The sequence below is a fragment of the Ranitomeya variabilis genome, chromosome 2 (assembly GCF_051348905.1).
Source record: "Ranitomeya variabilis isolate aRanVar5 chromosome 2, aRanVar5.hap1, whole genome shotgun sequence".
In the NCBI taxonomy this organism is placed as follows: Eukaryota; Metazoa; Chordata; class Amphibia; order Anura; family Dendrobatidae; genus Ranitomeya; species Ranitomeya variabilis.
The window spans coordinates 125,940,557-125,964,088 of NC_135233.1; the positions used below are offsets into that span (position 1 = coordinate 125,940,557).

The 23,532-nt window shown below is 47.6% G+C and overlaps 1 protein-coding gene across 4 annotated transcripts in view; it reads right to left on the bottom strand.

Moving 5' to 3' along the window:
- The window catches only part of RDH13 (retinol dehydrogenase 13), a 110,154-nt gene that overhangs the window by 23,555 nt on the left and 63,067 nt on the right, over positions 1-23,532 (bottom strand). The window contains exon 1 of one of the 4 annotated variants that reach the window (XM_077282934.1): positions 3,486-4,285. The exons of 1 other annotated variant lie outside the window; for it this stretch is intronic. In XM_077282934.1, coding sequence (XP_077139049.1) covers positions 3,486-3,559 — 74 coding nt within the window. In that variant the 5' untranslated portion in view covers positions 3,560-4,285. Of the gene's footprint in view, positions 1-3,485; positions 4,286-23,532 lie in introns of those variants that run through there. 2 more of the 4 variants (XM_077282935.1, XM_077282936.1) reach the window with 2 other exon arrangements.

Sequence of the window (23,532 nt, forward strand, 5' to 3'; positions counted from 1 at the left end):
TGTATCACCGGAGCCCCTGTAGAGCGGTCACATCTCCTGATGTGTCAGCTCTCCATGGGAGATCATCGTGGGACACTCGGTATTAAATGGATTACATTGGGACAGGGAGAATTGGTTAGGTTTATTATTTTATTTATTTTTTTTAAGGTGATCGATGGTGTCGGGGATTAGCTGTTTGGTAAGTATGTACTGTATGTGTACATGTATGTGTACTAGATGGTGGCCCGATTCGAACGCATCGGGTATTCTAGAATATGTATGTACAGTATGTATGTATGTATGTATCATCACATCCCCTTTGAGAAAGCCATCACGGGAAACGCGCGTCACGGGTCGAGGGAAGGATCTATGCACAGTTTAGACTTACTATGGGTGAGCAATGCTTTTGACTTAATACGAGTGTAAAAGGATTTGGCGGTGCTTCATTAGCATATGAAAGATTACTATAGAATATTAGGATTGTTGTGCACTTAGCCTTTGTTTTCCTTTTCCTTGAACTGATTTACAATTTGATATATGCATGTGCCCTCCCAGGTCATACAGTGGAGCATGGATTTTTCCCTTTAAGTACCATCTGTTGTTTCTTCCTTCATTTGCTAACTTATTGTAGCATATTATATGTAATTGTATGTTTAATTAAAGTAAATTCTTTTAATGAAATTTCTGTGGGTGGTATATGTACTCTTTTTTCGCTTGTATTGAATGTATGTATGCATATAGCAGCCACATAGCATATAACACAGCCCACGCAGTACCGTATATAGAAGCCACGCACTATATAACACAGCCCACGTAATATATAACACAGCCCACGCAGCATATAACACAGCCCACGCAGTACCGTATATAGAAGCCACGCAGCATATAACACAGCCCACGCAGCATATAACACAGCCCACGCAGCATATAACACAGCCCACGCAGCATATAACACAGCCCACGCAGCATATAACACAGCCCACGCAGCATATAACACAGCCCACGCAGCATATAACACAGCCCACGCAGCATATAACACAGCCCACGCAGCATATAACACAGCCCACGCAGCATATAACACAGCCCACGCAGCATATAACACAGCCCACGCAGCATATAACACAGCCCACGCAGCATATAACACAGCCCACGCAGCATATAACACAGCCCACGCAGCATATAACACAGCCCACGCAGCATATAACACAGCCCACGCAGCATATAACACAGCCCACGCAGCATATAACACAGCCCACGCAGCATATAACACAGCCCACGCAGCATATAACACAGCCCACGCAGCATATAACACAGCCCACGCAGCATATAACACAGCCCACAGAGCATATAACACAGCCCACAGAGCATATAACACAGCCCACACAGCATATAACACAGCCCACACAGCATATAACACAGCCCACGCAGTACCGTATATAGAAGCCACGCAGTATATAACACAGCCCACGTAATATATAGCACAGCCCACGCATTATATAACACTAGCCACGTAGTATATAGCAGTGTGGGCACCATATCCCTGTTAAAAAAAATAATTAAAATAAAAAAGTTATATACTCACCCGCCAGCGTCCAGCGAAGCTCTCCCGATGCGCGCGCGGCTGCCGCCAGCTTCCGTTCCTGGCGATGCATTGCGAAATTACCCAGATGACTTAGCGGTCTCGCGAGACCGCTAAGTCTTCTGGGTAATTTCGCAATGCATCTCTGGGAACGGAAGCTGGCGGCAGCCGCGCGCGCATCGGCGGACGACGAGTTTTACCATATAGTGAGCATGGTAAATAAAAAACCCAAATAACTGTAAAATTGCACTTTTTTTTTTGCAATTTCACCACACTTGGAATTTGTTTTCCCCGTTTTACAGTCCACTATATGGTAAAATAAATGGTGTTGCTCAAAGGTACAACTCGTCCCACAAAAAACAGTCCTTCATGTGGCTATATTGATGGAAAAATTAAGCTATGGCTCTGGGAAGAAGACAAAGCGAAAATGCAAAGATTGGGGGGGGGGGGGAAATATGAATAGCAAGGTTGTGAAAGGGTTAAAGGGAACCTGTCACCCCGTTTTTTCGGTATGAGATAAAAATACCGTTAAATAGGGCCTGAGCTGTGCATTACATAGTGTATTTTGTGGACCCCGATTCCCCACCTATGCTGCCGAAATACGTTACTGAAGTAGCCGTTTTCGCCTGTCAATCAGGCTGGTCTGGTCAGATGGGTGTGGTGTCCTCCCCAGATCTTGCGTAGTTTTCCGTTGGTGGCGTAGTGGTGTGCGCATGTCCAACGTCCCGAATCCTCTGCCAGGGGTGTAAAAACAACAGCGATGTCCATTATTCCATTGGTGGTCGGTGGGCGCGGCCATCTTGCTTTGGCCGCAGAAGCGGCGCTCTGCTGGCCGCGGCTTCAGGAAAATGGCCGCGGGCATCCGCGCGTGCGCAGATGGCTATCGCGGCGGCCATTTTCGTGAAGCCGAGATGCGAATTCTGCTTCACGAAAATGGCCGCCGCGATAGCCATCTGCGCACGCGCGGATGCCCGCGGCCATTTTCCTGAAGCCGCGGCCAGCAGAGCGCCGCTTCTGCGGCCAAAGCAAGATGGCCGCGCCCACCGACCACCAATGGAATAACGGACACCGCTGTTGTTTTTACACCCCTGGCAGAGGATTCGGGACGTTGGACATGCGCACACCACTACGCCACCAACGGAAAACTACGCAAGATCTGGGGAGGACACCACACCCATCTGACCAGACCAGCCTGATTGACAGGCGAAAACGGCTACTTTGGTAACGTATTTCGGCAGCATAGGTGGGGAATCGGGGTCCACAAAATACACTATGTAATGCACAGCTCAGGCCCTATTTAACGGTATTTTTATCTAATACCGAAAAAACGGGGTGACAGGTTCCCTTTAAGAAAAAATTGTTTGAATTGCATTTTTCTTTTTCACAAGTTTGCCATGCTTTTTTTTCCCTCAAAAAAACAATTCTCATTCACTTTCTTGCCATCAGGAAACCCTTCAGGTTTTGTGACAAATCAGAACTGAAAAAAAAGCAACATGTGCACTCGGCTTAAGCCTCTGCTTTTTTTTTTATGCATAGAAATAAGCATGTGGAAAAACTCATGGTGGGAATATAGCCTAGGAATATTTTAATGCTTTTCAGCCAGGTTTCAGTGAATGATAAGGATGTAATGAGCACTGACCTACACGATACATTCTGCAGGCCACTCACACTGCAAGAAAACCCAAAAGACAATGACGGAATTTGTTTTTCTCAATTTTCTAGTATAGGATTAAAATAAAACAAAGTTACAAAAAGTTCTGGCAGAACCTATGCAAAAATTACTAAAAAAATAAAATCCGGTTAGACCCCATTCTGCAGCGATTTTTAGAGGCAGCTTATTGTTACAGTGCAGGTAATGATTAGACAGACAGAGTAATGGCTGATCACAGGGCACAGGTAGGACACAGTGGAACCAGAGGATACTGACTTGAGGAGGACGGAAGCTCCAATCGCAGTCCCCACCATGGACGCTCCGAGCACATACTTATTAACAGCCACCATGTCTGCCCAGAGGTCACTGCTGACTGCAGCCACAGAGCAACGTGACTCCCACAGCTTCCTGCTTCTCTACGGGGGCGCGTTTGAGTCAAACCAACCTGTCACGAGGCCTCCGTGCGCTAGGCTGTAACAAGCACTCCGCACTGCCGGCGCTCACCACTAGGGGGAGTGCGGAGCCTCGTATACCGCATACAGCAATGTGTCTCCTCACAGTGATGTCGGCGCTGTCTGACGCTGGTATTGTTATAACTCTAATTAGACGTCAGAGACAGAGAATGTGACTCTGAGGGCGGACAGAAGAGTGTTATTTCTCAAATAAAGCGTGTTTTAAAGCACAATGGAAATCTAAGCACCTGCCCAGTGTAATGTGCCCGCCTCCGCCCAGGACTTCTCTCTACATAGTGGCCTCCTCCGCCCAGGGCTTCTCTGTATAGTGGCCGCCTCCGCCCAGGACTTCTCACTGTCTAGTGACCACATCCGCCCAGAACTTCTCACTGCATAGTAGCCACCTCCGCCCAGGGCTTCTCTCTGTATAGTGGCCGCCACCGCCCAGGACTTCTCACTGCATAGTAGCCGCCTCCGCCCAGGACTTCTCTCTGTATAGTGGCCGCCTCCACCCAGGACTTCTCACTGCATAGTGCCCGCCTCCGCCCAGGGCTTCTCTGTATAGTGGCTGCCTCCGCCCAGGATTTCTCACTGTCTAGTGACCACATCCGCCCAGAACTTCTCACTGCATAGTAGCCGCCTCCGCCCAGGACTTCTCACTGCATAGTAGCCGCCTCCGCCCAGGACTTCTCTCTGTATAGTGGCCGCCTCCACCCAGGACTTCTCACTGCATAGTAGCCGCCTCCGCCCAGGGCTTCTCTCTGTATAGTGGCCGCCACCGCCCAGGACTTCTCACTGCATAGTAGCCGCCTCCGCCCAGGGCTTCTCTCTGTATAGTGGCCGCCACCGCCCAGGACTTCTCACTGCATAGTAGCCGCCTCCGCCCAGGGCTTCTCTCTGTATAGTGGTCGCCTCCGCCCAGGGCTTCTCTCTACATAGTGGCAGCCTCCGCCCAGGACTTCTCTCTACATAGTGGCAGCCTCCGCCCAGGACTTCTCTCTACATAGTGGCAGCCTCCGCCCAGGACTTCTCACTGTATAGTGACCACCTCCGCCCAGGACTTCTCACTGCATAGTAGCCGCATCCGCCCAGGAATTCTCACTATATAGTGGCCGCCTTCGCCCAGGACTTCTCACTGTATAGTGGCCGCCTCCACCCAGGACTTCTCACTGTAAAGTGGCCGCCTCCGCCCAGGACTTCTCTCTGTATAGTGGCCGCCTCCGCCCAGCACAACCTTCACTTTAATTTTCTTTAGAGGTTCCAGGTTCTGGTCTGTAGCAATTTACAAACAACATATAGAGATGACTGACACTTTGTTTTCATTGACTTTGTTGTTCTATCAATCCTTTTCTATCTGGTGGGCAATGGGGCTTATTGGAGGTTAATGTTAAAGCTTTGTAATACAGTATCTGCTAATTATGCAAATTGTGTCTTCAGAGAGGAAGAGAGCTAGAACTCTAGTGTCACCTATTGGAAGGTAGCAATCCTACAAGTTGATATAGAAGGGTTGTTTTGCCTTTAATTGCCTTTTACCTTTAATTGCTATAGTGTATTCTTATGACACTGTAGTCTGTTAAGGCCCCGTCTCACTTAGCGACGCTAAAGCGATCCCGACAACAATACGACCTGTCAGGGATCGTTGCTGCGTCGCTATGTGGTCGCTGGTGAGATGTCAAACAGTGAGATCTTCCAACGATCGCAGCTGCGATCTCACTGTTTGACATCTCACCAGCGACCTGTACAACGATGTCACATGGGAGCTATTATGACAATTCAGTGTCTGAGTCGTCAACGAGGTTGTTGGTAAGGTGTCAAACACAGCGATGTGTGCTACCCAGCGGGACCTCAACGATCAAAAAAAGGTCCAGGCGATTCCGACACGACCAGCGATCTCACAGCAGGGGCCTGGTCGCTGCTACGTGTCACACATAGCGAGATCGCTACTGAGGTCGCTGTTGCGTCACAAAACTTGTGACTCAGCAGCGATCTCGCTAGCGATCTCGCTTAGTGAGACGGGGGCTTTAGTCTCCTCTTCAAGGATTTTATACTTATTATCATATATGTTTTCAATATTCAGCAAATAGCATGTTCCGGGTACTTGACAAATAAAGGTCAGTATGACCCGGGGTAACGGAGGGGGGGGGGGCTACATGAATTACATTGAGAGTTACATTTGTTGTAAATGGTATAAAATACTGCCTCTTGCTGCATTAGATCAGATAAAAGTGACTTTGCTCACAATCTGTGTGCATCTTCCTTTTTCTCCAAGCGCGCTTGTCAATGGAGGGTGTAATTCAACAATTTGGCCTCACTGGTGATCTGGCATGTCTTACATTGGGTCAGAACGCAAACAGCTACAACAAAGTCAATGTTGACCCTTTAACGAGCCTTGTCACATGACTTAGGATAATAACCAAACCAGAATCTCAATTTGCAGACACTGTGTTTCTTGGTACTGCCCCTCGTCAGTGCAAAGCGGAGATCTGGTTTGGCTGTGTGAGAGGCGTCAGACCGTTATCCAAGAAGTATTGTTTCTCCTTGCGGAGATCGACATGCTAAGCATGCCGAGATGGGGAGACTTAAAGCTGCAATGCTCCTCTGGGTAATATGCTAATTATGCAAATTGTCTCTTCAGAGAGGAAGAGAGCTAGAACTCTAGTGCCACTTATTGGAAGGTAGAAATCCTACAAGTCAACGTTGACCCTTTAACGAGCCTTGTCACATGACTTAGGATAATAGCCAAACCAGAATCTCAATTTGCAGACACTGTGTAATACAGTATCTAAAACTGTTGTAAAAATATGGCTTTTCTTCAGTATACAATAGTGCAGACCTGGACGAAGTGCAGACACATCCGTCCCTCTGGCTGTTCCAATCCGGCCCGTGGACTGAGACAGCCAAAGTGGCCCACAGGTCGCATCTTGCCCTCCCCCACCCGCCGTCCATCCGACACTCCCTCTGCATTAGAGTCCCGCTGTCAGTCAGGGCAGGGGACGCGGTTACAGCGGCCGCTCCGTATACTCAGAAGAGTGACTGAACCGGCCTCGCCCCGCCCCTATGACTGAATACTGAATGCTGGCGGGGGAGATAAAGATTACTTTCTCCCCGCTGCATTTGGATGCGTGCAGCGCCGGGCAGCATCATAAGGCTGCTAACCTGCAGAGTAACCCCATATCTACAGGTTAACAGCATTATTTCTGGTGACAGGTTCCCTTTAATATTGAGCAGAATTAATTTCAAGCTATTACAGTAGTTCGGCCCTCCACAACAGTCACAGTCTTTCATGTGGCCCCTTGGGAACATTCATTGCCCACTCTTGTACTAGTGGATACAGGACAACTTGCTCTGCTCTGCTTTTATAGCATAATAATGAAACAGTGATGGGATTTACAAATAACATATTTAAAGGTCGGATCCATAATTAATATATTTTGTTTATGTTATAGTTTGAAGCCAATTCATGGTCATTTTGTTTAGTTACTTGCAGATTTTTGTCTTATTAACCCCTTCACGCTGCGGCCAGATTCCGTTTTTTTTTTTCCATTTTCTTTTTTTTTCCTCCCCTTCTTCCAATAGCCATATCTTTTTTATTTTTCCATCCACATTGCCATATGAGGACTTCCATTTTTGGGGTACGAGTTGTACTTTTGAATGACACCATTCATTTTATCATTTTGATGCACTGGAAAGCTGGAATAAAATTCCAAGTATGTTGAAATTTAAAAAAAAAACACGAGCAATTCCACATTTTTTTTTTGTTTTATTTACTATGTTCATTTTATAGTAAATCTGATCTGGCAATATGATTCTCCAGGTCAGATCGATTTTTATATTTAAGTGGTTAAAAAAAAATGTTTTGCATGCGTCGCCATTTTCCGAAATCTGTAACGTTTTCAATTTTTGGGATCTGGGGCTGTGTGAGGGCTTAGTTTTTGAATCCTTTAGGCTGGAGTCACACTTGGCGTAAGACAATACGCCACGTATTATACGTCCGTACTACGGCCGTAATACGGAGAAATGTTCCCAAAATAGTGATCCGTAGTCAGGGTGTGTCAGCGTATTTTGCGCATGGCATCCTCCGTATGTAATCCGTATGGCATCCGTACTGCGAGATTTTCACGCAGGCTTGCAAAACCGACATCTAATGGATTTATGTGCTCAAATGTTCGGGAAAACATATATACAGTATATATATATATATATGTCATTGAGACACATATATATATATTCTGTATTTAGATTTCATTCAGCGCGATATCTGTGAACAGCCGGTAATTCAATTGCCGGCTTTTCATTTCTCCTTCACAAACCCGACAGGATATGAGGCATGATTACATACAGTAAACCATCTCATATCCCCTTTTTTTTTGCATATTCCACACTACTAATGTTAGTAGTGTGTATGTGCAAAATTTCAGCGCTGTAGCTGCTAAAATAAAGGGTTAAATGGCGGAAAAAATTGGCGTGGGCTCCCGCGCAATTTTCTCCGCCAGAATGGTAAAGCCAGTGACTGAGGGCAGATATTAATAGCCAGGAGAGGGTCCATGGTTATTGGCCCCCCTGTGGCTAAAAACATCTGCCCCCAGCCACCCCAGAAAAGGCACATCTGGAAGATGCGCCTATTCTGGCACTTGGCCACTCTCTTCCCACTCCCTGTAGCGGTGGGCTATGGGGTAATGAAGGGTTAATGCCACCTTGCTATTGTAAGGTGACATTAAGCCAGATTAATAATGGAGAGGCGTCAATTATGACACCTATCCATTATTAATCCAATTGTTGGAAAGGGTTAAAAAACACACACACACATGATTTAAAAGTAGTTTAATGAAATAAACACAGCGGTTGTTGTAATAATTTATTGTTCTCTCAATCCATCAGGAACACCCTCGCTTGGAAAAATAATAAACGCACAAGATACATACCTTCTGGTGAACCGTCTCGTCCCACGAAGTAATCCATCTGAAGGGGTTAACTAATATTACAGGCAGGAGCCCTGCTAAATGCAGCTGTGCTCCGTGCCTGTAATCCCCCGGCGAATGAATGAAATGTAGGTCATTGACCTACATTTCCTTCAGTCGCGGTGATGCGCCCCCTGGTGGATGTCCTCATATGACCTGGAGCGTGGGAAAAAGTTCCCAGGCTGCAGTTCATAAGAACATCCACCAGAGGGCGCCTCACCGCGACTCAATGTAAGTACAGATCCTGCTTTCCTTTCAGCACCCGGGGATTACAGGCACAAGCGAGTGGTTTATCGCAGCTGGTGCCTGTAATATTAGTTAACCCCTTCAGATGGATTACTTCGTGGGACGAGACGGTTCACCAGAAGGTATGTATCTTGTGCGTTTATTATTTTTCCAAGCGAGGGTGTTCCTGATGGATTGAGAGAACAATAAATTATTACAACAACCGCTGTGTTTATTTCATTAAACTACTTTTAAATCATGTGTGTGTGTGTTTTTTAACCCTTTCCAACAATTGGATTAATAATGGATAGGTGTCATAATTGACGCCTCTCCATTATTAATCTGGCTTAATGTCACCTTACAATAGCAAGGTGGCATTAACCCTTCATTACCCCATATCCCACCGCTACAGGGAGTGGGAAGAGAGTGGCCAAGTGCCAGAATAGGCGCATCTTCCAGATGTGCCTTTTCTGGGGTGGCTGGGGGCAGATGTTTTTAGCCACGGGGGGGGGCAATAACCATGGACCCTCTGCTGGCTATTAATACCTGCCCTCAGTCACTGGCTTTACCACTCTGGCGGAGAAAATTGCGCGGGAGCCCACGCCAATTTTTTCCGCCATTTAACCCTTTATTTCAGCAGCTGAAATTTTGCACATACACACTACTAACATTAGTAGTGTGGAATATGCAAAAAAAAAGGGGATAAGAGATGGTTTACTATATGTAAACCATGTCTCATATCCTGTCGGGTTTGTGCAGGAGAAATGAAAAGCCGGCAATTGAATTACCGACTTTTCACTAACAGCGCTGCGTATTTCTCGCAAGTCACACTGCAGGTCTGTGTGGAATCCGTATTTTTCTCGCCCCCATAGACTTTCATTAGCGATTTTTTTGCGCAATACGCTGACAAACGCAGCATGCTGCGATTTTGTACGGCCGTAGAAAGCCGTATAATACTGAACCGTAATATACGGCTAATAGGAGCAGCCCCATTGAGAATAATTGTGCCGTTTATTTTGCGAGTTTTACGGACGTAATTTCTGCGCTCTTACGTCCGTAAAACTCGCTAGTGTGAGGCCGGCCTAACAGGAAAAAATGGACCCAACAATTTGTTGTGCGATTGCTCCTGAGCATGCTTATTCCCCATCTATGGGGGAAAAAAAACACTTTTTCAGTTACACTTGTTCGTGTTGCCTTGTTCGTCGGGTTGGTGTGTGACAGTGCACGGTAGCGCCCCTCTTCTCTGGGTGGGGGAAGAGAACAGGTGGTAGGCTGATTCAGGAGATAAGGCAAGGGTGGCGGCTCCGGCATCTTAAACTTCAGAAGTATCCTGAGGAATAGGGCGAGCTAGGGCAGTGTAAGGCCGGTTTCACACGTCAGTGGCTCCGGTACGTGTGGTGACAGTTTTCTCACGTACCGGAGACACTGACTCACGTAGACACATTAAAATCAATGTGTCTCTGCACATGTCAGCGTGTTTTCACGGACCGTGTGTCCGTTTGAAAAACATGGAGACATGTCAGTGTTCGTGGGAGCGCACGGATCACACGGACCCATTAAAGTCAATGGGTCCGTGTAAAACACGTACCGCACACGGATGCTGTCTGTGTGCAGTCCGTGTGTTGTGCAGGAGACAGCGCTACAGTAAGCGCTGTCCCCCCAGCTTGTGGTGCTGAAGCCGCCATTCATTTCTTCCCTCCAGCAGCGTTCGCTGGAGAGAAGGAATGAAAAATCATTGTTTTTTTATTTTTTTTGCGGTTGAAATAAAGTTCCCGGTAACCAACCCCCTCCCATCCCCTCCCACCCCCTGTGCGCCCGCCCGCTGGAAATAAAATACTCACCCAGCTCCCTCGATGCTTCCTCTCAGCGCCGCAGCTTGTCCTGTATGAGCAGTCACGTGGTGCCACTCATTACAGTGATGAATATGCGGCTCCACCCCTATGGGAGCGATCTTATGATCGCTGCTATGTAGCAGAGCCGATCGCGTTGTGCCAGCTTCTAGCCTCCCATGGAGGCTATTGAAGCATGGCAAAAGTAAAAAAAAAAGTTAAAAAAATGTGAAAAAAAAAAGTTTAAATCACCCCCCTTTCGGCCCCAATCAAAATAAATCAATAAAAAAAATCAAACCTACACATAATTCGTATCGCCGCATTCAGAATCACTCGATCTATCAATAAAAAAAAGCATAACCCGATTGCTAAACGGCGTAGTGAGAAAAAAATTCGAAACGCTAGAATTACGTTTTTTTGTCGCAGCGACATTGCATTAAAATGCAATAAAGGGCGATCAAAAGAATGTATCTGCACCGAAATTATATCATTAAAAACGCCAGCTCAGCACGCAAAAAAGAAGCCCTCAACCGACCCCAGATCATGAAAAATGGAGACGCTACGAGTATCGGAAAATGGCGCTTTTTTTAGCAAAGTTTGGAGTTTTTTTTCACCACTTAGATAAAAAATAACCTAGTCATGTTAGGTGTCTATGAACTTGTACTGACCTGGAGAATCATAATGGCAGGTCACTTTTAGCATTTAGTGAACCTACCAAAAAAGCCAAACAAAAAACAAGAGTGGGACTGCACTTTTTTTGCAATTTCACCGCACTTGGAATTTTTTTCCCGTTTTCTAGTACACAACATGGTGAAACCAATGATGCTGTTCAAAAGTACAACTTGTCCTGCAAAAAATAAGCCCTCACATGGCCAAATTGACAGAAAAATAAAAAAGTGAAGGGGTTAATGGAGCCCAAAATCGCTTTGCTGACAGGTTCTCTGGGAGGCGTGACAAGTTTTTTGTTTTCAGAGAGGCCTGTAAACTGTACTTTAGGTTACGTTCTATTTCCTCAGATACAGAGGAGCAACGTGTGCGGATAATAATCTCGCTCCTTCAGGGGGACCCCCAAGTATGGGCGTTTTCTCTCCCGTCTGACTCAGTCGATTCAGACAGGGGAGGTAAAGACAAGGAAAACAAAACAAGCAAAATCCAGTAAACCCTCTACTCATGATGTCACAATACAGTATATGTAAGAGGTAACTAGCGCCTGTATAAAGGATGTCACAGGACACACCAAATAATTGCTAAAGCAAAAAACCACAAAAAAATAGGTGCAAAAAAATGTCCAAAGTAGACAAAAATCTTTATTAAATATATAAATAACACAACAAGGAATACAGAAATAGTGGGTTAAAAAATGCAGATATCATGTACAGTACGCATGGAGCCCGACCACACACCACACATCAGCAGCCGGGCAAAACACAATAAAGGTACAGGGTACTCCCTAGTTACTGCATGCTACATTTTGAAAGTCTCTGAGCATGCTACATATATATCTCAGGAGCCCGTACCAACAAATATCCAAAGATTATGCCAATATAGGGTGTATCCAAGAAGTGTCTTACCAGCTAACGTGGGGAGAGCGTCCGCTCCAGACCCACCCCGACGCGCGTTTCGGAGATATCCTTCCTCAGGGGGCGTGTCATATCAAATACCGAAGTGGGTTTTTATATTAATCATGGTCCCAGATAGCCAATACGCAAGAACGCTAGATAATCAGGGCGCCAGACCGGCACCGGAAAGCACGGGCCCATGCGATCCGGTGCCGGGCCGTGACCCGGAAGTACGATAATCGCCCCATGCGCATGACCGGAAGTACAAATGCGGCCATATTGGAACAGGGAACGCCGCAATATAGGTGAAGATGTACTTATATCAAGGACCAGAAATACAGGTGCGGCCATATTGTAAGAAGGAAAATAATGCCCAAACATACGAATCTGATGGCGAAGCAAATATAACACCCTGTGCGCGCATTTGAACAAATAACAAGGGTTTAAAGAGCCATACAGCCCCACATAGTGCCACCAATGATGATGGTAACTAATGTCAAAAGATTACTATCTCGCTGCATATATTACAAAACTGCATAATATCTATAATATAACGCTGGGAGTGTCACTCTGTCCGAAGCCTTTATAGACCCCACAGAGTGACGCTCCCAGGAGATCGCGGTATGCGTAAGCGCTGAACGCACACCGCGATCTCCAACGGAGAAGCAGGGACGAGCCAGGAGGGTGAGTATGCAATACTTACCTGTCCCGTTCCACCGACGTGATTCCGGGCCATGAATGTCCCCCTGCTCCCGGAATCGGCGCCTGCGCAGTCCGCGCTTTCCGGCGCCATTTTCTTGAAGACACACTGCGTGTCTTCAAGAAAATGGCGCCGGAAAGCGCGGACGCCTGTGACGTTCAGTTCAGAGGGCGCGATGACGCGCTTAATGCGCGCCGCCCTCTGACTGAACAGTCACAGCCAGAGGACCCGAAAGACCGAGCGGTGGAATGGGGGACAGGTAAATATAGCAAGTCCCGGGGGCCTGAGCTAGCGGCGACTCTGGCACCTGACCCCCACAGCGCGCCGGTGTCCCCGCCAGCTCAGGCCCCCAGCACAGCCGCCCGCACTCTCAGCACCACCACGCACAGCCGCCCGCACTCACCACCGCCACGCACAGCCGCCCGCACTCACCACCGCCACGCACAGCCGCCCGCACTCACCACCGCCACGCACAGTCGCCCGCACTCACCACCGCCACGCACAGCCGCCCGCACTCACCACCGCCACGCAGCCGCCCGCACTCACCACCGCCACGCACAGCCGCCCGCACTCACCACCGCCACGCACAGCTGCCCGCACTCACCACCGCCACGCACAGCCGCCCGCACTCACCACCGCCACGCACAGCCGCCCGCACTCACCACCGCCACGCAGCCGCCCGCACTCACCACCGCCACGCACAGCCGCCCGCACTCAGCACAGCAGCCCGCACTCAGCACAGCCGCCCGCACTCAGCACAGCCGCCCGCACTCAGCACAGCCGCCCGCACTCAGCACAGCCGCCCGCACTCAGCACAGCCACCCGCACTCAGCACAGCCGCCCGCACTCAGCACAGCCACCCGCACTCAGCACAGCCACCCGCACTCAGCACAGCCGCCCGCACTCAGCACAGCCGCCCGCACTCAGCACAGCCGCCCGCACTCACCACCGCCACGCAGAGCCGCCCGCACTCACCACCGCCACGCACAGCCGCCCGCACTCACCACCGCCACGCACAGCCGCCCGCACTCACCACCGCCACGCACAGCCGCCCGCACTCACCACCGCCACGCACAGCCGCCCGCACTCAGCACAGCCGCCCGCACTCAGCACAGCGGCCCGCACTCACCACCGCCACGCACAGCCGCCCGCACTCACCACCGCCACGCACAGCCGCCCGCACTCAGCACAGCCGCCAGCACTCAGCACAGCCGCCCGCACTCAGCACAGCCGCACTCGGGCAGTAGAGCTGGAGAGAGAAAGATTGGAGCAACATATGGCAGAATGGAAACAGGAACAGGCAGAATGGGTGCAGCACATTACAACAGAATGGGGGCACAGGATGGGAGCAGCACATGACAGAATGGGGGCACAGGATGCGAGCAGCACATGACAGAATGATTGCGCACAATGGGAGCAGCACATGACAGGATGGGGGTGCAGGATGGGAGCACATGACAGGATGGGGCGCAGGATGGGAGCAGCACATGACAGGATGGGGGCACACACGACAGGATGGGGGTGTAGGATGGAGCAGCATATAACAGGATGGGGGCGCAGGATGGGAGCACATGACAGGATGGGGATGCAGGATGGAGCAGCACATGACAGGATGGGGGCGCAGGATGGGAGCACATGACAGGATGGGGATGCAGGATGGAGCAGCACATGACAGGATGGGGATGCAGGATGGAGCAGCACATGACAGGATGGGGGCACAGGATGGAGCAGCACATGACAGGATGGAGGCCATATACCAATATAAATGCTCGCCACCCGGGCGTAGAACGGGTTCAATAGCTAGTACATTTATAAATGCATCAGATGAACACCCATAGTACATATCTTACATGATATAACGTGACCCACAACCCAACAATGATCACGATATTGTTACATAGTCCATCAATATGTACATTACGTATCACATATACCAGCCAGTCAATAAAGAGTGTATAAAAAATAATAATATTATGTATAATTTAACTGGGTGATAGATGAAATAAACAAAAAGGGGTGGCCTAATGCTAAATATACAGTACATCAATACAGCTAGAGTCAAAAGGACACAATTCATCCAAATGTCAGTACAGCGCATATAATAAACCCTGCCACATATGAGGACACACAGAGGGTGATAAAAATAATAAAGCACCAAATTCAAAATGCAAGAAAGCCGCACAGGTAGTTGGTCCAACGATGTTCATACACCACAACGGAACTGGATTGCAAGTAGATGACAAGACAACAAGCGTAATAGTGCTACAAAAGATAAAAAAAGATTAATAAGAAAATCAAATAAAAAACATATAAAAAATTAAAATTAAAAACTATACAGAGATCCGCAAATATAGCCAACCCCTGAAAACAGCCAATTCACAGAAAAGGGACGAATGAGAGACATTCATTAAGGCCATGTGGATGTACGGTGTTCAACCTCCAAATCCATCTGGCCTCCATCTGACTAAGACGTCTAGATAGGTTCCCACCACGTATATTGATCTTAATACAATCAATGCCACGTACTCGAAGGAGAGCACCATTACAATTATGTAATAACTTAAAGTGGCGAGGGATGGTTTTAAGGGTGGCCGGCTCCGCGTGAGTGGCCGCCGCCTCAATACCCAGAACGTGTTCCCTGATACGAACTTTAAGCTGTCTCGATGTGAGGCCTATATATATAAGCCCACAAGGACATGTGGCATAATATACCACATATCTTGTTGTACATGTTATATGATGGTTAATTTTATAGGTCTTAGTCCCATCAAAATTACTAAACGTATCAACACGGTCCACGTTAGGGCAGGCGACGCAGCCACCACACGGAACACAGCCTACCCTCCTAGGGAATCTATCTAGAAATGTCGTTTTATGATAATTGTCATAGTGACTAGAGACCAGAAGGTCGCGCAAATTCTTCCCCCGTCTGTAAGCTACAGATGGTTTATCTGGAATAATTTTGGCGAGAGTTGCATCCACTTTAAGTATAGGCCAAGCATTTAAAATAGCGGAATAAACCCTGTCGGACTGGGAGTTGAAAGTAGTAACAAAACATGTCACTTGTTTATTAGAAGAGGATTGAGAGCGTGAGTGGTCATAAAGAAGGTCATGCCTAGAGGAGTGTTTGGCCCTATGATATGCCCTTTTAAGCACACGACGGCTATATCCCCTAGCAAGGAAACGTTGTTTTAGTTCCTCCGCCCTATATTCAAAATCAGCATCCGTGGAACAAATCCTCCGGATACGGAGAAACTGGCTGATGGGAACTGACCTAATCATGTGCCTAGGGTGACCAGATGTGGCATGAAGTAGGGTAATTGTGGCAGTTTCTTTTCTAAATACATCCGACTGTAACATGCCACAAGAATCCCTACTTATAGTCACATCTAGAAAGTCAAGTATGGTTTCACTCGAACAGAAGGTCAGATGGATGTTACGGTCGTTGCCATTTAATACATCAATAAACTGCGCAAGGTCGAACGGAGTGCCCTGCCAGACAAAGAAGATATCGTCGATGTAGCGTGTCCATAACAGGACACGCTCAATCGACCCCAATCTGTCAGACAGGAAGAGGTCCCTCTCCCACAGCCCCAGGAAAAGACCGGCATAGGACGGCACAAAGGCCGCCCCCATGGCGGTCCCCTGGAGCTGCAGGTAGAAGCACCCCTTGAAAATGAAAAAATTGTGGGTGAGGGCGAACTCTAACAGCTCCAGCAGGAGTGTGCGGAAGCCAATGGACAATGATGACATGTCCAAAAAATATTTCACAGTCGCTATGCCATCACTGTGTTTGATGTTTGTATACAATGACTCCACATCCGCTGAAGCCTTCAGAGCATCACCCTCAAGATACAGTCCGTCGACCCTGCGCAGAAAATCCCCCGTATCCTTCAGGAAAGAAGGATACCAGAGGTTGGAGATAATAATCTATCCATTTGTTAATATTTTCCAAGAAATTACCCACCCCAGATATAATAGGTCTGCCAGGTGGTGTGGCGGAATTTTTATGAATCTTGGGGAGTAGGTATAAAGTAGATATCGTAGGCTCAGGAACCACCAAGGCCAATGCAAGCTCTTTGGTTATAATGCCGTCATCAAGTGCCCTTTGGATGATCATTTCCAGCTGGGATGAATAAGCCGAGAGGGGGTTATAGGAAAGTTTCCTATAACATGTTACATTATTGAGCTGGCGAAAAGCCTCCCTCTCGTACATCTCTCTGGGCCAGAGGACGACATTACCCCCCTTATCAGCAGGCTTCAAAATAATATTGGGCAGTTCCTGAAGATATCTTAACCTACTCCTCTCATTTCTAGAAAGATTATCCTTGATTGAAAATTTTGGGATTCTATATAGCTCCACCACAACCACCTGAACAAACAATTCAATGTTTGCACAAGCAGATAGTGGGGGGAATTTCTTGGAACGTGGGCGAATGGATGGAGGAACCTTACCTCCTTCTCCCACGTGCTCAATGGCTAGTTCTTCAAGAATTCTTAGGGCCTCTTGTTCCTCCTCTGTTGGAAAAAGGGAATTTAATGCATTGTTATGGAAATATCTCTTAAAAATCAACGACCGTGCAAAAATATGTAAGTCCTTAATTGTTGAAAATAGATCAAAACAGGACGTAGGTACATATGAAAGACCCCTCCCCAAGAGACTCAAATCAGCCTCAGAAAGTATAAGGTCACTTAGATTGATCACCTTATTATCACGGTGCACTTTTGATGGTGCTGCATTCCTTCTATAAGGATGAAATGAATGGTCCCGGAGTCTTGCATCAGATCCAGTCGTGGATACGGAAGCGCCCGAGATATCAGAACGCCCACTCACGGATGACACAGACAGGGGAGGGCAAGGTTTAACTTGATCGATGCTAGGTTCGTCCAGGTCCGAGGCCTCAATCTACATACTCTGTCCAGACCCATATCCATAATCGCCATAGACTCTGCCCCTTTAAGACAGGGGTATTTTACTCAAGTCGTCCGAGGTTTACATTTTCAGGTAGGGGCCATGCACTCTGAGGTGATAGACTGTTATGTGCTTGAAGGTCTGCCCTCAGCTGTGGTTCTTGGACTTCCTTGGCTCGCTCTGCACAATCCTGTAGTAGATTGGCAGACTCAGGAAGTGGTAAAGTGGAGTGAGCATTGTCAAGGACATTGCTTGGATACCCGGGTTGCTAGGGTGGATACCCAGTCTGTGTCAAAATACCTGTCTGGTTTTGGGGATGTATTCTCAGAGCAGGGGTGCCAAGAACTTCCTCCCCATCACCCCTATGACTACGCCAAAAATCTTGTTCTTGGTGTCAAGCTGCCTAAGAGCAGACTATATAATATCTCTGGTCCAGAAAGGCAATCCATGAAAGACTGTATCGCAGAAAGATTGGCAAAAGGTCATATCAGACCATCCTCATCCCCCATTGCCGTTGGGTTCTTTTTTGTAAAGAAAAAAGATGGGGGGTTACTCCCATGCGTAGATTTCCGCAAACTCAATATGATCATGGTCCGGGATCCATATCCACTCCCTTCCGTCCCGGAACTCTTTAATCACATTGTAGGAGCAAAATGGTTTTCAAAACTAGACCTCGGGGGGGGGGGGGGGGGGGAGGCGTATAATCTCACTCGCATTAAAGAGGGGGATGAGTGGAAAAAAACATTCAATACGCCTCAGGGACACTATGAGAACCTGATGATGCCTTTTGGATTGACTAACGCGCCTGCCGTCTTTCAGCATTTTGTAAATGATATCTTTAGTCACCTGGTAGGCAGATTTGTGGTTATCTACAGTTGTGCATACCCTGGCAGAATTTTTGCTTCCTTGGCCTTTTTTTCAGAGAATATGATATCTGATCTGATGATATATGATAACACCAAAACTTTTTCTCCACTCATGGTTAGTTGTTGGGTGAAGTAATTTATTGTCAAACTGCTGTGTTTTCTCTTTTTAAATCATAATGACAACCCAAAACATCCAAATGACCCTGATCAAAAGTTTGCATACCCCATTTATTAATACCGTGTATTGCCCCCTCTATGTTATGGACCTGGTGGTTAGGTGCACCAGGAATGACCTGATAGTTAAACACAGAATCGGGATGAGCTCTGGGGAAATGGGAACTCTGCTGACCGCAAACCCTACTCCTATCAACACAACTAGAAATAGCCGTGGAGCGTGCCTGACTCTGCCTAGACGCCTCTTCACAGCCTAAGAGCTAACTACCTCTAAAGAAAGGAAACAAAGCCTCACTTGCCTCAGAGAAATTTCCCCAAAGGTAAAAGCAGCCCCCCACAAGTATTGACTGTGAGTTAAGAGGAAATCACAAACACAGGATGAAATAGGCTTTAGCAAAGGGAGGCCAGTCTAACTAAACAGATTGAGGATAGAAAAGGGATCTTTGCGGTCAACACAAAAAACTACAAAACCACGCAGAGTGTGCAAAAAATACCCCCGCACCGACTCACGGTGCGGTGGTGCCACTCTGCACCCCCAGAGCTTCCAGCTAGCCAGGCAGTTTCATGATAGCAAGCTGGACTAGAACTTAGCAAGAAAAACCATATGTAACAAATGAACAAGCAGGAACTTAGCTTCACTGGAGTAGACAGGTCCTCAGAAAGATCCAGGAGAGATCTGAACCAGTACTAGAACATTGACAGCTGGCATGGAGTAACGATCTGAGTGGAGTTAAATAGAGAATCCAGCCTAGCCCTAAACGAGGGCAGGTGGGGAAGGAATCTCAGAACCAGCAGCTCCACTCACAGCCACCAGAGGGAGTCCACGGACAGAACTCACCGAAGTACCATTCATGACCACAGGAGGGAGTTCGAGAACGGAATTCACAACAGTACCCCCCCTTGAGGAGGGGTCACCGAACCCTCACCAGAGCCCCCAGGCCGATCAGGATGAGCCAAATGAAAGGCACGAACTAAATCGGCAGCATGGACATCAGAGGCAACAACCCAGGAATTATCCTCCTGACCATAGCCCTTCCATTTGACCAAGTACTGAAGTTTTCGTCTCGAAATACGAGAATCCAAAATCTTCTCCACCACATACTCCAACTCCCCCTCGACCAACACCGGAGCAGGAGGATCAACGGAGGGAACCATAGGCGCCACATATCTCTGCAGCAACGACCTATGGAACACATTATGGATGGCAAAAGAAGCAGGAAGGGCCAAAGAAATGATACAGGATTAAGAATTTCAGAAATCTTATAAGGACCAATGAAACGAGGCTTAAACTTAGGAGAAGAAACCTTCATAGGAACATAACGAGATGATAACCAAACCAAATCCCCAACACGAAGTCGGGGACCAACACGGCTACGGCGGTTAGCGAAACGTTGAGCCTTCTCTTGGGACAAGGTCAAATTGTCCACCACATGAGTCCAAATTTGCTGCAACCTGTCCACCACAGAATCCACACCAGGACAGTCCGAAGGCTCAACCTGCCCTGAAGAAAAACGAGGATGAAAACCAGAATTACAAAAAAAAGGCAAAACCAAAGTAGCCGAACTGGCCCGATTATTAAGGGCGAACTCAGCCAATGGCAATAAGGTCACCCAATCATCCTGATCCGCAGAAACAAAGCATCTCAGATAGGTTTCCAAAGTCTGATTGGTTCGTTCGGTTTGGCCATTTGTCTGAGGATGGAAAGCCGAAGAAAAAGACAAATCAATGCCCATCTTAGCACAAAAGGAACGCCAAAACCTTGAAACAAACTGGGAACCTCTGTCAGACACGATGTTCTCTGGAATGCCATGCAAACGAACCACATGTTGGAAAAATAATGGAACCAAATCAGAGGAAGAAGGCAATTTAGGCAAGGGTACCAAATGGACCATTTTAGAGAAGCGATCACAAACCACCCAGATGACCGACATCCTTTGAAAAACAGGAAGATCTGAAATAAAATCCATGGAAACATGCGTCCAGGGCCTTTTCGGGACCGGCAAGGGCAAAAGTAACCCACTGGCACGAGAACAGCAGGGCTTAGCCCGAGCACAAGTTCCACAAGACTGCACAAAAGAACGCACATCCCGCGACAAAGAAGGCCACCAAAAGGACCTAGCCACCAAATCTCTGGTACCAAAAATCCCAGGATGACCAGCCAACACCGAACAATGAACCTCAGAGATAACTCTATTAGTCCATCTATCAGGGACAAACAGTTTCTCCGCTGGACAACGGTCAGGTCTATCAGCCTGGAACTCCTGCAGCACCCGCCGCAAATCAGGGGAGATGGCAGACAGAACTACCCCCTCTCTGAGAATACCAGCTGGCTCAGGAACCCCAGGAGAATCAGGCACAAAACTCCTTGAAAGGGCATCAGCCTTCACATTCTTAGAACCCGGAAGGTACGAAACCACAAAATTGAAACGGGAGAAAAACAGCGACCAACGAGCCTGTCTAGGATTCAACCGCTTGGCAGACTCGAGATAAGTCAGATTCTTGTGATCTGTCAAGACCACCACGCGATGCTTGGCTCCTTCAAGCCAATGTCGCCACTCCTCGAATGCCCACTTCATAGCCAACTCCCGATTGCCAACATCATAATTACGCTCAGCAGGCGAAAACTTTCTTGAAAAGAAAGCGCATGGCTTCATTACAGAGCAATCAGAACTTCTCTGAGACAAAACAGCCCCTGCTCCAATTTCAGAAGCATCAACCTCAACCTGAAAAGGGAGCGAAACATCTGGCTGACACAACACAGGAGCCGAAGAGAAACGACGTTTCAACTCCGGAAAAGCCTCAACGGCCGCAGAGGACCAATTCACCACATCAGCACCCTTCTTGGTCAAATCAGTCAACGGTTTAACAACACTAGAAAAATTAGCGATGAAGCGACGGTAAAAATTGGCAAAGCCCAGAAATTTCTGAAGGCTCTTCACAGATGTAGGCTGAGTCCAATCATAAATAGCTTGGACTTTAACAGGATCCATCTCGATAGTAGAAGGGGAAAAAATGAAACCCAAAAAGGAAACCTTCTGAACTCCAAAGAGACACTTAGATCCCTTCACAAACAAGGAATTAGCACGAAGGACCTGGAACACCATTCTGACCTGCTTCACATGTGACTCCCAATCATCCGAAAAGACCAAAATATCATCCAAATATACGATCATGAATCTATCCAGATACTTTCGGAAGATGTCATGCATAAAGGACTGAAACACAGAGGGAGCATTAGAAAGGCCGAAGGGCATCACCAGGTACTCAAAATGGCCCTCGGGCGTATTAAATGCTGTTTTCCATTCATCGCCCTGTTTAATACGCACGAGATTATACGCCCCTCGAAGGTCTTATCTTGGTGAACCAACTAGCCCCCTTAATCCGAGCAAATAAATCAGTCAGTAGAGGCAAAGGGTACTGAAATTTGACTGTGATTTTATTAAGAAGGCGGTAATCTATACAAGGTCTCAGAGAACCATCCTTCTTGGCCACAAAAAAGAACCCTGCTCCCAATGGTGACGACGACGGGCGAATATGCCCTTTCTCCAAGGACTCCTTTATATAACTCCGCTGTCATGGTTCTCAATGACAAGAGAACTACAGAAACGCATAAATCAGGACTAGCTCTTGGATGATGGAAGCTAGAGCTGACCGTGAGCTAAACCTACCGCACAACTAACAGTGGCCGGGTAGCGTGCCTACGTAATCCCTAGACGCCCAGCGCCAGCCGGAGGACTAACTAACCCTGGCAGAGGAAAAACAGGCCTGGCTTACCTCAAGTGGAAATTCCCCAAAAAGGTGACAGAAGCCCCCCACATGTATTGACGGTGAGTTCAGAGGGAAAAGACATACATAGTATGAAGGCAGGTTCAGCAAAGCGAGGTCCACTTACTAGATAGTAGGAAAATAAGAAAGGGAACTTCACGGTCAGCTGAAAACCCTATTTACAAAACCATCCTGAAATTACTTTAAACTCAAGTCTCAACTCATGAGACTGGAGTGGTAATTTCAGCTCACAAGAGCTTCCAGCTACAGCAATATACCATAACTGTGAACTGGTACAAAAATGCAAAATAATACTCAGGACAAAAGTCCAACTTAGCTGATCAGAAGACTAGGAGCAGGAACATGCAACAGAAAGCTCTGGTTACATTGATGACCGGCAAGGCAATGACTGAGCAGCAAGGCTAAATAGGAAACTCCCATATCCTGGAGGAAACAGGTGAACAGAGAAAGTGAAGACAAGTCCAGTACCACCAGTGACCACCGGGGGAGCCCAAAACCAAATTCACAACAGTACCCCCCCCTTAAGGAGGGGGCACCGAACCCTCACAAGAACCCCGAGGGCGATCAGGATGAGCCCTATGAAAGGCACGGACCAAATCAGAGGCATGAACATCAGAGGCTGTCACCCAAGAATTATCCTCCTGACCGTAACCCTTCCACTTGACCAAATACTGAAGTTTCCGTCTGGAAACACGGGAGTCCAAGATCTTCTCCACGACGTACTCCAACTCACCCTCAACCAACACCGGAGCAGGTGGCTCAACGGAAGGCACAACAGGTACCTCATACCTGCGCAATAATGACCGATGGAAGACATTATGAATAGAAAAAGATGCAGGGAGTTCTAATCGAAAGGACACAG